At 39.2% G+C, this 13,375-nt stretch overlaps 2 protein-coding genes across 2 annotated transcripts; both read right to left on the bottom strand.

The window, feature by feature from the left end:
• Positions 1-446: 446 nt before the first annotated feature.
• Positions 447-2,940, bottom strand: nanos1 (nanos homolog 1). The gene has a single exon (XM_042418872.1). The coding sequence runs from the start codon at positions 2,772-2,774 to the stop codon at positions 2,094-2,096; it is 681 nt and encodes a 226-aa protein (XP_042274806.1). The 5' UTR covers positions 2,775-2,940; the 3' UTR covers positions 447-2,093.
• A 5,892-nt stretch (positions 2,941-8,832) lies between these two features.
• Positions 8,833-11,499, bottom strand: LOC121901847 (cathepsin Z-like). Its single transcript, XM_042418875.1, has 6 exons — positions 11,348-11,499; positions 10,755-10,918; positions 9,895-10,074; positions 9,659-9,809; positions 9,300-9,462; positions 8,833-9,162 (listed from the first exon to the last, which is right to left on the bottom strand). The coding sequence occupies exons 1-6, from the start codon at positions 11,464-11,466 to the stop codon at positions 9,055-9,057; spliced, it is 885 nt and encodes a 294-aa protein (XP_042274809.1). The 5' UTR covers positions 11,467-11,499; the 3' UTR covers positions 8,833-9,054.
• Between the last annotated feature and the right edge of the window lie 1,876 nt (positions 11,500-13,375).

The raw sequence follows: 13,375 nt of genomic DNA, 5'->3' as shown, positions 1-13,375 counted from the left end.
CAGACCTCCCTAAACAACCCCGAACAACTATGGTACTGTGTTTGTCCTTCAGACACAAATCTTTAAGATACGAGAGCAGCGGATCACTTTGGGTTTATCCAAAAGCAAAGGTTAAAAGGAAGTTTTTTTTTTTCTCTCTGTTGAATGTGATGTAATATGTATGAGGGCTTAACACTTACATGATCCACATACAGTCTGTGTGTTGCTTAGTCAGTTTGCAGGCCAATTAGGGCAAGTAGGGCCATTCCTGTAAATGTGTGTTTAGTTGGCTTTCCTGCTTGATTTAATCAGTTCGTCTGGAGTTCACTAAATCAGTTAGTGAAACAGTAATTTGAGACTCATGCGCTACTTTTCTGTTTAAAAAAAAAAAAAAAAAAAGGTTTTATATACCCACTCAGTCAGATGTTGAGCAAACCAACTGAAGAACATGACCACAGAGCTCCAAATATTTGATACGTTTTTATTTCTCTAGTGAATTCATATGTTGTTATTCTGCACAGCAGCATACAGGAAATTGTGGTAAAATATAAATAACAAAGTTCAACAGTGTTTCTTTTTCTCTTATTCATTTAATCAAAAACCTCTGTTAAAAGTGGCAAATTTTGTCAGCCTTTTTCAATATCCACTCTCTTACACACTCTCAAGAATGTAACATTGAACAACTAAACTTTAAAAAGTATGGGTATAATCATTATTTACAGACAATCACCTTTTGGTGAACAATGCTTATAGCTTCTTGGAAATTTGCTTCCATAATGTTAAATGCAACAAAATGAAAATACAATTATGTTATACAAAGATCAAAAATACTATCAAAACCCTTATTATAAATGGCAGCACTATATCAATAAACTGCTGTTGACATTTTACATGTAAGTACAAAATCCTGTTGAGGTAGCACCCTCTGAAGTCACTTGTAATGTTAAAATACTGAATAAACATCACTTTATATACAATACAGCAAATCTCTCTTCTATCTTCAATGCAATTGTATTCCTTTGGTAAACAAAACTGTCAGAAATGTGCAGTCCTGCAAGTGACACTTTCAATCATACATTCACAACATTTTTGCATCTTTTTTTTTTTTGGATTCTTCAGAAAAGAAATAATGGGATAACATGTTGTTGTTTACTAACATTCATTTGCTCTTTTTCACCCCCCACATAGAGTGAAAGGTAAATGGGACTCACTCCACTTCATATTGCAGAGCAGAACTGCCCATGAAACTCTCTGGTGAATATATTGTCAGGGCAAACCACAACAAAAAAAAAACACCTTTGAGATTGAGAGACCTGACAGAGAAAATAAATCCAGTGTGTCGCCCTTATTTGGGAATGTAAACATAAAAAATTGTAGGCTAGAATCTCTCATTTGAGCATTCTGACTGCTTGTAAAGTCAAATAACTTTCTCATCACATAGGACTGGAAAAGAGGTTTGGCTTGGCAACAATTGATTATAATGTTCCCCAGAGAATATGAGCCCTAAACAGAGGCCACATTGTCTTTTTTTTTTTCTTCCTGCCTTGCAGATTGAATGTCAACTTTAAGAGCAAGTTGGAAAATATGTTGTGGAGTTTTTAGGCAGGCAGATGGGATCAAAGAGTTCCTCCTCCATTCAGACGCACATAAGTACTCATTAATGACACATTCTTGAGCTTCTTTAATGGCAAACATAACTTTGGTTTTCTAAGACAAGAAAGAAAAATCGTAGCGAGCTTAGCTCACAATACAAAAATACTTGGTAGAAATATGACATTCATACCCTTTGCCAATGTCAGTGTGATTCCCTACATGACCAAAATACTTTTTTTTTTTTTTTAAATGTATTCACACTTTGTGATTATAGATACATAGGTGTATTTATATGCACACGCTCAAATGACTACAGACTAGAAAGAAAAATAAATCCAATGTATAAAGCATAAAATTATTCTATGTGGATAAAGGAACTATAAAAATATAAGAGATCTTAGAGGAAAAAAAAGATAAAATCAATATGTTTATGAAACTGGGATAAAGGCTAAAGCCGAAATCAAAACAGTCATCTGGAAAATTGTTCAGTGCAATTTAATTTACTTTATAGTCTTGTCTGTTTAGAATATTTTCATCCTCTTACCACCCACAGCCCTCCCTCCCTTTAATGGGCGCTGGGATGGCTGGTCTTTTGACAGTGGACAGTATTTTATCGTATGGGCATTGTCCCCGTTGGCACTGCAAAGGGGACAGGTATAAGCCCTCAGAATCGGGCACACAACCCTGCCGTCCGGAGTCTTCAGGACGTGGGAGCCGTACACCTCCTCTGGCGCTCCGTTATTTCGGCAGAAGACGCAGATTTTGGGCTCCTGCTTGCTCCTGGAAGCGGGTTTCCGCATCTTCCTCTCCATGCCGAACAGATCGAACCCGGCGAAGCTCCCACCAAAGCCCACCTCCCGCTCCGGCAGCTGGACGCCGAGCTGGTTCTGGAAGGGGCTCAGTATCGAGAAACGCTCTTTCAAGTCCAGGATGGAGGCCGGCGGAGGGCTCCCGGACGGGCAGCAGCACTCCAGGTGCCCGCTCTCTCCAACGCCGCCCGCGATTACGCACGGACACGCCGGGGAATCGTCCAAACCCAGGGTCGCTTTCAGGGACTCGGTGATGGAGTTGGGATTCTGGGGCATGCTGAGCTTATTATTCTTCGTAACCAACGTCGTCAGCCCGAGATAGTCGTTCCAGAAATTAAAAGTATAGTCATATGGGCTGCGCGCATTCAAATAGTTGTGATTGAGAAAATCCATGGCCACTTCTGGTCGTTTTCTTGCCGTCAAAAGGTGAAACAACCAGTGTAATCCGTCAAGTCTTTGTAGCCAGAGTTCGTCTCCAGGAATGGTTCATGTATACCGATGTGGTCTCCAGTGTTCCTGTTATGTTTGAGCGTCCTGCAAACAGGCTTTCTGGTTATAAGGACCAAGAGGGCGGGGCGCTCTCCCTTCAAAACCAAGTTTCTGATCAGGTTGAAAGCAGGCTCCCTTTCTTCAAAGCCACATTTAGACAGATTTGTTTTCTTGCGGGCAGGAGCTTTGTCGTAATCAATCATCATTCTGGCGTTTAGAGATCGAGGCGTTTTCATGAAAAAAAAAAAAAAAGTTGTTAATAGTTAATGACTTGGGCAAGTGCGCAGAAAAAAATAATTTCGCTCACAAAGCCTTACAGTAGTTAATGACATTATTCCAACGCGAGGACTAATCGATCAGAGGAGGATAGCTTGACTCTTTGTTCCCTCTTGATACTAAAACGTTACAATTCCGTATGTTTTGTGAATCAATATCGTTAATCATTGTGAGTAAATACCATCAAAGCCATCACGGGCGTTCACACACCTTAACCCCTTGTGTGCCAAAATCAGAGGCCCTTTGTTCCATGCTGCAGCCATCCCCTCACTGTCCTGGGAGAAATAATCTGTGTTGATGCATCCTGTTATGTTCAAATTGAATCAATATTAGACAAACCTATTCGTAACCCTCACCTTTCCTCATGCTGAATAGGTTTATGGCTTCATTTACTGTACATACTAATCTGTACAGTATGATCTTCACTTGACCAATTTAGATTATGATAGCTAGTTATTATAATATATATATATATTGAATTCATGACAGCACAGTCTACAATCTCTTTACATCTCTTTAAAGTTGATTTGTACATAGAAAATAAGATCTGCAGCAGAAATTGTATAACCAAATGTCTGTTTGCTCCCAGAATTCTGCACTTTATAAAAGCAGAAACACCTCTTCTTACATCTCAGTATGTGTAACACTCGTGTTTAGCTGTCTCATGCTGTAGATCCTAGCATGAAAACCTCATACAATCCAGAAAAAAAAAAAACACAACATCAGTCCAGCAAAACATGATGTAAACACAACATGCAGAGTTGTCTTCAACAGGGGGCAGCATAGTGCAGTTACAGGTCAGTTCATTTAAACTCCCATCCTCCCAGTGAGTGACTGAGACTGCCAAACAAAACCTATAGTAATGATGGCCACTGACTGGAAGATGCAAGTCACTCATGATGTTTCACTGGCCAGATGTCATTAGTGTAATATGCTGATTCCAAGGAGGCAACAAAAGCCACTTAGAGTGAGCGGCTCAAGACGTGCACACGACTAAACAGCACAGATTTAGTCATGAAATTAGGACTTTGTAACCGTAATAATATACAGTTATACATCTGGGTGAAGGTTTAATGAAGAATGTGTACAACTACAGTGAAACTACATATAAACTGGTCAAGTTAAAAAACATTTTATTATATATTTAATGTTGTTAAAGGGTCAGTTCATCTAAATTACAAAATAATATATTTCCCACTTAACTCTAGTGTTATCTACCCATGCAGATGTAGTTCTGTTTTTATATGCCCGAGTTCTGAGATATATGTCTCTGATATTACAGAGGTACTACAATGGAGTGGATGGAATTTTGTTTGTTTTTCCAGAAAAACAGTGTCTCTGTTATTCTGATAATCTACACAAACAGTTAATAGGGACTATTTCTTTGGTAAAAAAGTAATTACAATGAAGACTGTTTACTGAGGATGGATTATTCAGAGTAAGCAGGGCATAACTCGGAAGATGCTGTTGCATTTTCAAATTTATTTTTAATGCTTTGAAAAACACAAGAGTTGTATTGGGGCGGAGGTGGAAATCTTTAATTTGGGTGAAATCACCCTTTAAATTGAGTCTGATAAGTTGTTGTACATACAGTAAGCTGCAGATTACTTTGACAAAAAGAACCACATTGTCTTTTGAGTTAACCTAAAATACTGAGTTGTGGCTTGAAACAGAAAATCATCAGTTTCTCACGTGAAAGAGCAACAACAACATACAACCAACCTCTCAGAGTCATCCAAGAGCCACCTTCAATATGGCTCCAAGATGGTACTTCACAGCACTCAAAATCCTTTTATAGGAGGAATGTTAGGGCTCTCCAGATTTCTTTCTATTCTTTTTAGATGCACATAACGGGAAAGCTGATTGCATGTCCTATACATGTATAATCAGGTGCTCCCAGTATGTCATGCACCATTTGTTTTTATTATGAAGGTGTTATGAGTCGATAAATTTACGTTATATGTCTCTGCAATAATCCTGTCAATGGAATTCCAGTGCATTGCCTCTCAATTGGTAGTGGAATTGATCCGGATTCTGATTCTTGAGGTGAAGATCCAAGTAGATGGGGGAATATGAAGCAGCCGTCCTGACCAGTCCGCTCACTGGGCCTCTGATCCCGCGATGAAGTGGGCAGCTGAGGAATGTGGAAGCGGCCCTCTTGAAACAATGATAACACGAGTGACTGGTGTTCTAATTAAAACTTCCAGGGGGAGGCTGCAGGAACTCACTGACTTTTCACATCTATTTTTAAGGGATCTAATAAGAATGCACTACCTTTAGAGACAGAGCGATAAAAGCAGAACAAAAGCACAGTTCAGTGAACGCTGATGTTTCAGAGGCTGTTTCTCTCTGTTCTGTATATTCAGCAAGTTAGTTTGAAATAGTATTGACTGCTCATTGGATTTTCCCTTCGGAGACACCATTCAGCCGGTGCAAAATATGAATTTTATGATGAAGCATTAATAATGTATGTAATCGCCAATTCTTTTTTTGCAAGCCAGGGCAGATTGTGCAAGCAGATTCCTGTGTTGCTGCAGTGTAACTGAAATATTCATGGCCACATTATTCCTTAATTTTGTTGTGACTAAGAGGGATTAATACTCATCCATTAACTAAAGCTAATTCTGTGGCTGCCTCGAGGTTGCATGAGTATATTGGACAAGGAAGTGAGATTAGCAGTGGAATGATGCATAACATCAGCAGGGTGGCTATGGCTGTAAATCGATTTAGGAATCACACTGACTAAGTGATTGTTGTGTAAGTGTTTTTTTGCTTGACAGAGGAAAAACACAGATCATCAGGAAAAGTGGCTGCTGACTGAGGACAACACTTTGTTCTTAATGATCAAATCATATTTCCGGCGTTGGCTCATTAGCAATATGGAACTTACATCTAATTTTTTTTTTTTTTTTGGCGTTTGTGCTTTAGATGTATTATGCAATGCAAATCAGCTCACACTTGCCTTTTGCTGAAGTTAGGGGTATGATAATGTGTGATTTATACCATCTTGTGGATCTAATCTTCCACTCGTGCTTCATGCATTGTGATTTATAATCAACACATTCTGTGCTGTGATCCAGGACTTGTATTTTGGCAGGATTTGTCGCATTTGGAGTGAAATCTCTTTTCAATTCATTTTTGACACAATTAATGAATAATTGATGGTATTGTGGAATGAATGAAGAAAGGAAATCAGATTCTTTTTTTCCCCACTTATTGCATCTGCTTATACTGCTAGTAATAATTTAAATCTATCATTTGGGCATGTTTTGAATCATTAACATCAGATATGGTGTCTGTAACCTCTTAGGCTAAATTGGAGACTTTTTTCTGTGAAATACTACAATGTGTTCTGTGGCTGTCTGGTTATCCTCCGTTCTCTGTTGCTTATTTCGCGAGGCAAGTTTCAGCAGTGGCCTTGAAAAGGCGAATGTGGGAAGGATTACACAAAGCATACACAGAGGGAAGCTTTCTGTGTATTCCTACACTGCTGCTAGAGGCAGCTGCCATGGATAAATCATTACAATGCCTTGCTCAAAGATACTTTAGAAGTGGATATTCCCTCCAACTGTATTTAAGCTGATAATCCAAGCCTGAGCACCACAAACAGGCCTCAGCTATACAGAACTTTTTCATACATCAAACTCCCTCTCCATCTCCGTGTTTACAGAGCAAAATATTGATCACTGAAACAATACATAATGGGTTTTCAGGAATTGCTGAAAAATCCATTTTGCCATATTGATTGCTGTAATGAAGATGAATGCTGAATCACTCAGTATGAAAATGGCTCATGTGCATTTGCAACCTGCATTTTTCATACCATTTTTTTTTTTTTTTTGTCGCAGCAGAAAGACTGCTCTTTCTTTTCAAGCCAAAGATTGCCATGTGTTTTCATTCACAGCCATTAGAGCTCTGTTTGTGATTATGCAAATGAGAAAACATGCAGGAAATTTAATCAGAGCGCAAATTTGATTTTATGTGAAAGATTGCTCGGGGGTGGGGGCTTGATCGCATAATATTGAGCAACCAAATTATGTTCAATATTTGTTTTCACAGTGGGCCTCCACTCGGACACGCCACAGCTTTATAGGCTTAAGGTTCGCCTTGGTTCGGAGGCTTGAAGTTAACAGCACTGCATAAGGTTTGATTATCCTTTGTTCTCCCCAGAGATGCTGAATGGAAACTGCAGTTAATGGGAAGCATTTCCATATCAGCAGCAAAGCACAGCAGCTTGTGTTTATGCATTTTTATTATTGCTGTGTCCCCTGAACCAAATATCTAAGTGCTCAGTTTTCCTTTTGTTCCCCAGCTGAACAGCAAGAAAATGGGCTCTTTATAATTGCACATGAACTCAGGAGATGCCATTGTGCTGTTGTGTGTGCTGCTGTAGATAACCGGTGATTAAACTGAATGTTACTCCAGAAGCATGACAGAATTGAAAGTAATAAAGCATGTCAGTCAATAAAGGAGGTGGGTCTGTTTATCAAGCTCATAGATGGGGAGCAGACAAATGTCATTCGGCTTTTGAAAAACACCGGCTTGGTTTTGTCATCCTGTGACCCGTAGTCTCAAGGTAATGACAGGCAGGTTGTTGTACATCACCACCGTCACACTTTCAGTATTGAGCTCACAAACCTTAATTTTATATTTTCTATCTTAAAACTTGACCTTATTCTACAGATAGGCAGAGGCAAATTAAGCTAGATAATTTGGTTTCATGCAAGAACTGCAGAAAAACATTTCTGAATCAGTACAAGTGAAGTACCTCCAGAGCAAATTTGCACAAGTGTCCCCTGGAGATCTGAAGTTAACTTCAGAACTTTTTAGCAAATACCAGAAGCAGAGGGCCTTTTAGTATGCATAGGGTTGTTACTTAAAATGCAGGTTTGTGGGGCATATGGTCTCAGGTGTACCAAGCCTCGAGGAATAGTTTACCTCCCAAAAGAAGTCATGATCTCCTGTACCTGCCAGACTCAATTGACATCTCATTTACCACAAACATAAGTGGCCACCTGTGGTTCCATCTAACAGTCTTCCCAAGAATTTTATTCTAGGTTTTTTTTAAGCAATGCAAATGTTAAGTGTCTTGGAGCAAAACTGTGGTGGGAACTAAAACTCCTTATGAGCAATATACACTCACTGAGCACTTCAGGAACACCAGTGCAATCTAATACAACTGTCAAGTTCTTTATAGCATATCTAGTTTTTGTTGACATTGTTAGGTGATACATTTTGTTTAGAGACTGTAGTGGGTGGTGGTGTACTGGAGTGCATTATATTGAAAAGAGTTCAATATTTTGTCCACCTGAACAAAGTGCTTTGAGAGTGTACATTAACATGCTGTAGTAGCACAGCAAATGTGTTTGCTAGAACATTGCAAAGGCAGAAAGGAAAACTGAACCTTTGGCCTTAGAAGTCATGAAAGTGGTACATTTTCTATATATAAAAATATACACCAAGTGCAGATGACTCATTTAGCTACTTTAAAAGAAAGCAGAAACCTTTACAGTTACATAGTACCGGAAGCTACCCAATAGCATATCATGTGCTAGTCTTTTGCATTCCAGATTTATTCTATCAGAGAATAATTTCAATGAGCTGATTTGATTACATTCTACAGTATGACTGCCTGTCCAGAGATCCGCTGTAGCTCTATAGTCAACAGTAAATCAGACCACAATTCTGAATCTTGCAAACAAGTTTATTTCATTGGCTTGAGTACCACCGACCATGATCGTACCAGTTAACCATCGGTTCAAATTTGAACACATCATTACTGGAAATGAAGAATGTTTGACAGTCTCAATTCACAAAGACATGACTCCGTCAAAGATCTGATGTTACAATAATGGTACCAATGAGTCCAAATTTACAGGTACAGTCTCATGTAAATGACTCATGGCTATTAGGGTACAATCATATCTCCATACATGCAGTCTTCCTCCAAAGCGAGATTATACTTGCTTCCACCTTTGTAGGCACTTGTAACAATCTTGAGCCAGCCCTTCTCACCCTGAGGGAGAAAAGTCTCAAGGTCAGTTGGATTATAAATTAAGTGCACCCACTGCATTTCATTTTTTTTTTTTTTAAATGCTGAGTTTAAAAGCTACTGAACCATGCGAGAACTTAGAAGTTACTGTGATGACTCACCCATGGCTCTCCCCAGGAATTACGCACAATCCAGTATTCAGTGCCATTTTCTACTCCCCAGCCTGCCACTGACACAATGTGGTTGATGGTCGGAGACTCGACATATTCTGAGTACAATCCCCCGGTGTACGCGTCGAGTTTCTCTGTGGCCATGATTCCACAGCTGAGGGAAGATGGGGAAATGAGAAACCGTCAAGCAGAAGCAATTGAAATGATTTGAAGAGAGAAGAGTGCTTTTGCACTGGTAGGAAATGTCTAGTGATTAGCCATCCTCACCCTTACAAGAAAATTTAAAATGCAGCATTCAAATAAAATCTAAAGTGAGCAAAATGATTAACAATTTTAAGACTTAGAAAAACCTGATTGGTCCTCCCGCATAGATTTCTGCCATCATATTATCCCGTCCACTAACGGCTCCAAAGTCACCCACTCTCCACAAAGTGTAGTTCTGCACAACGTTGCACTCCCCAAAAGTTGTGCAAGTCCCACATGCATTGAAAGGCTTGCATTCTGTAGAGAAAAAAAAAAAAAATCTCATTGAAGGATCAAGTATCAAAAAGGATCAAATCATGAAACACTACTGTTGAGTTCTTACTCTGATCAATTGCCTGGTAGTTATTGCATGTCTCGTCCGGGATGCCGTGTTTGTTGGCGTACTCCCACACCCCTCCATGGTCCCCTCCATGACAGGTGCCGGAATCAGCACAGTCGACCACGTGCTGGACGGACAGATAAGCAGATGGCCACACTCCTTTCCGCTTGATGTTGATACGATCTACACAAAAGGCAGAAAAGACAAAGTTCCTCACAAACAATGTTTGCTCTGGAAAATCTCAGCTCAAGTGATTTGGATCTGTTATATTGTCACAAGATTTCATTTGCAGACTGTTCTTGAGAAAATAGTCAGGTTTCTCCCCCAGCAATTCCTCAGTCCAAATTCAGATACAATAGTTAGTCCATCAGAACTAAAAGCTCACTGTATGCATCAGCTAAGACTATAGTGGAGGGAGCTCAGTTTTGTCCATGTTTAGTCCTGCCTGTGTGTATATTTGTAGATGTAAATGCAATCCAAAGCAAGGTTTGAGTCATCCAAATCCTACACAAAACATCCAATATTTTAGTGAAGGTGAATAGAGTTATTTGTGGTGCCTAAACCATTGACAGGTTGTTATATTAAAAGTAACTGTTATTTGTTAACTACTGTCAAAGAAATAGTACCCGTGAGAACTGTCGACAGCACGCTGTGGATTATCTGCAGTTAAGACACTTTCTGGATGGATATGTTGCTGTTGTGAGTGCTACAAATGAAATATTCACTTCTATTGTATTAGGGTGGCAGCAGAAATCTCCTGGGCAAATAAACCAAATCCAACCATCTGCATGACTAGGCACTAGTATTAAGTGAGAAATGTGTGTGAAGAGACCTGCAACAACCTGTATCAGGGGAAATCTAACCTGCCATTGCACTTGTACTGCCATGAGCCCAGCAGGAGCCGCAGTACTGAGGGATGTGCTGGTTACGAGTTGTGCTGGCATAGTTGATGCCGTTTACGTTCCTCCAGTCCCAGGACTTGGGCAGCTGAGCGAGATTCAGGAGTTCATGAGGACGAGCTGTGGTTCTGAGAGATAGCAGTTCTCAGTCACTGACTTGTATGCCACCGTAAAATGACTAGAGCTTCTGAATTGCAGTTGAGGCAAAAATCACTCATTTTGTCTTGATGGGTTAAGAATTAACTTAAGAGCAGGAATGAGTTAACACAAAAAAATAAAGTTTATATTTTATGGAAGCATATATTTATCCTTGCCAGAAGCACCATCTAAATGTCAATTCAAAATCCAAGCAAAAAAGGCCTTAAAATTCAGAAAAGGCTTTTTGGAACTTACATTTATAATTTCATTAGTCCCTACTAAAGCTGAAAGTAAAATGAACAAGATTGCTTCCAGTTCCACCTATTTGGTTAGCTGCCTGTGGTAGATAAACAGAATATAAAACCCTGTGAGCTTAAGAAATAAAGAGCCGGAAAGTGAAACTCAAGAAGGCAACTCACTTCACCCCAAAGTCAGGCTTCCTGGGCACCGGCAGGTAACAGCTTGGCCTCTCACTTAAAAAATGCCTTGCTGAAACAGCAGGAGTCACAAGCATAAAAACAAAAATTACAGACTGCATGTTGAACCGCAGAGCATCAAACAGCTGGCTACAAGCTGCTTTTGCTGGGGAATAAATACCCCAACCTGACCTACCAACAAAGAGCAAACCATCTGTGTGTCATCAAGCCAATCAGACTTTATTGATCTCACCTGGGTGTTGCTGCTGTTCAGCGCAGATAGAGAAGAAAATGAGTCTGCTGGGTTCAGATCAGTTAAAGTACATTAGTTGGATACCAGACTGTGACTGTACTTAGACCTTTAATGTTATTTAACACTTAATTGCAGGCGTTGAATGTCATTTTAGCCCACCATGCCTTGCAAACTTTATATTTAGAGAATATTAAATGTTTCCAGTGATTGAAATGCTTAATATTTTAATGTTTAAATGTGTGCAATAAATGATTTTTGATATAAATGTTACTCTGGATTAAAATCTTTAATTTCTTGTTTTGGATCTTTGACTGTATAGAGCAGCATTTGCATGTCATCTGATCAAAGTGGTGTTAAACAAAGTATTATGGACAGTCTTTAAGTGAAGATTTTCATAGAGGTACAGTTTGTACCTGTAAGACAAAGATGAAACTGCCTAAAACTAACAGATTCAAAAGTTCAACTGTATCTTGTGCTATCATTTTGCAACATTGTTTTTCTTCTTTTTTTGGTCTCCTGTGTTTGATTATTTATGTCCTCTTGGGGTCTACCTGGATATATTGTATGTATTTATGTATTGCATGTTGTTTTTTACAGCTGCTGTAAAGTGAGGAAATAAGGAATAAAGGAAAGTGAAGTGAGGTGAAGTGAACACATTTAAACCACTGATATTTTTAAGACAAGAAGGATTTTTCTTGGCCAAAATACCTCAGATCATATCGCCCGTTTGATTATCAGTGTAACAATGGCAGCCAAGAGTTCAACAGATTGACTTCAATTTAGTATCATTCTGGGGATATTGATATTTTGGAGCAGCTGTGATTGAAGATTGAGTTTCTCATCACCTTAGCAGTATAAATCTTAAGTAGTGTGAGAACTGCATAAACACTCCGTAAATGCAGTTTTCTGTTCAGAATGTAAGACTGATAGTACAAAAATATCTTAAGTATCTTTTCAAAAGCAGTTTTAAAGTTGTATTGATGCACTGATCCTTGACAGACATTAATCATTATGTTCCCTCATTTCCACATGTGACTTTTTGTTTATGCTCTTATAGCCTCTGATAACAAAGACTTTATCAGGCTCCACTGTGAGACTGCAAATAGAGCATGATACTAATTGGCTGCCTGCCATCCTCTCCCATCTGCAGGAATAGAAAGTCATATTTAATGCGTTGATTAAAATCTAATCCCTCCATGTGAGTCGGAGATGAAAGTAATTTTCCTGTAATGGAGACTATTAATATTTAGATATAGAAAGGAAATCAGATCCTAGATTTGCAATCAGCTGGAGGACGGTAAATGATATTTAAGGCTGCCAGTGAGCTGGAAACCAAAGCCTCCCAATGCCAATAAATTTGACTATTCTCCAATTAACATCTTTGTTCTCACGCAATTCTTTCTCTCTCTGACTTTTTTCAGTTATAATGATAAATCAAGTTATTCATGTATTGACAGGCTGATGCTCACTTCTATCTCAGCATGATAAAGTAACTTGATGTACACCATATGCCCGAAAGTATGTGGACATCCCCGTCCACATACTTTTTTTTACACTTGCTCTGAGCCTGTTTTTCATGCCTTGGTGTGTAGGCCCCTCAGCTCCAATTAAGATAAATCTTAACACAACAATATTTCAGACAATAGTTTGCTTCCAACTCCAACAACACAAAGCAAGAACTTGAACTGCCTGCTCTCAACTTTATCCAAGAAGTAAAGTTGAGGGCAGATTCTTCCACTTTTGGGTGAACTGGAATGCCGACTGCGAGTCAGGCCTTA

This window comes from Thunnus maccoyii, chromosome 8 (genome assembly GCF_910596095.1).
Source record: "Thunnus maccoyii chromosome 8, fThuMac1.1, whole genome shotgun sequence".
NCBI classification, from domain to species: domain Eukaryota; kingdom Metazoa; phylum Chordata; class Actinopteri; order Scombriformes; family Scombridae; genus Thunnus; species Thunnus maccoyii.
This window is presented reverse-complemented; position numbering and strand designations above follow the sequence as displayed.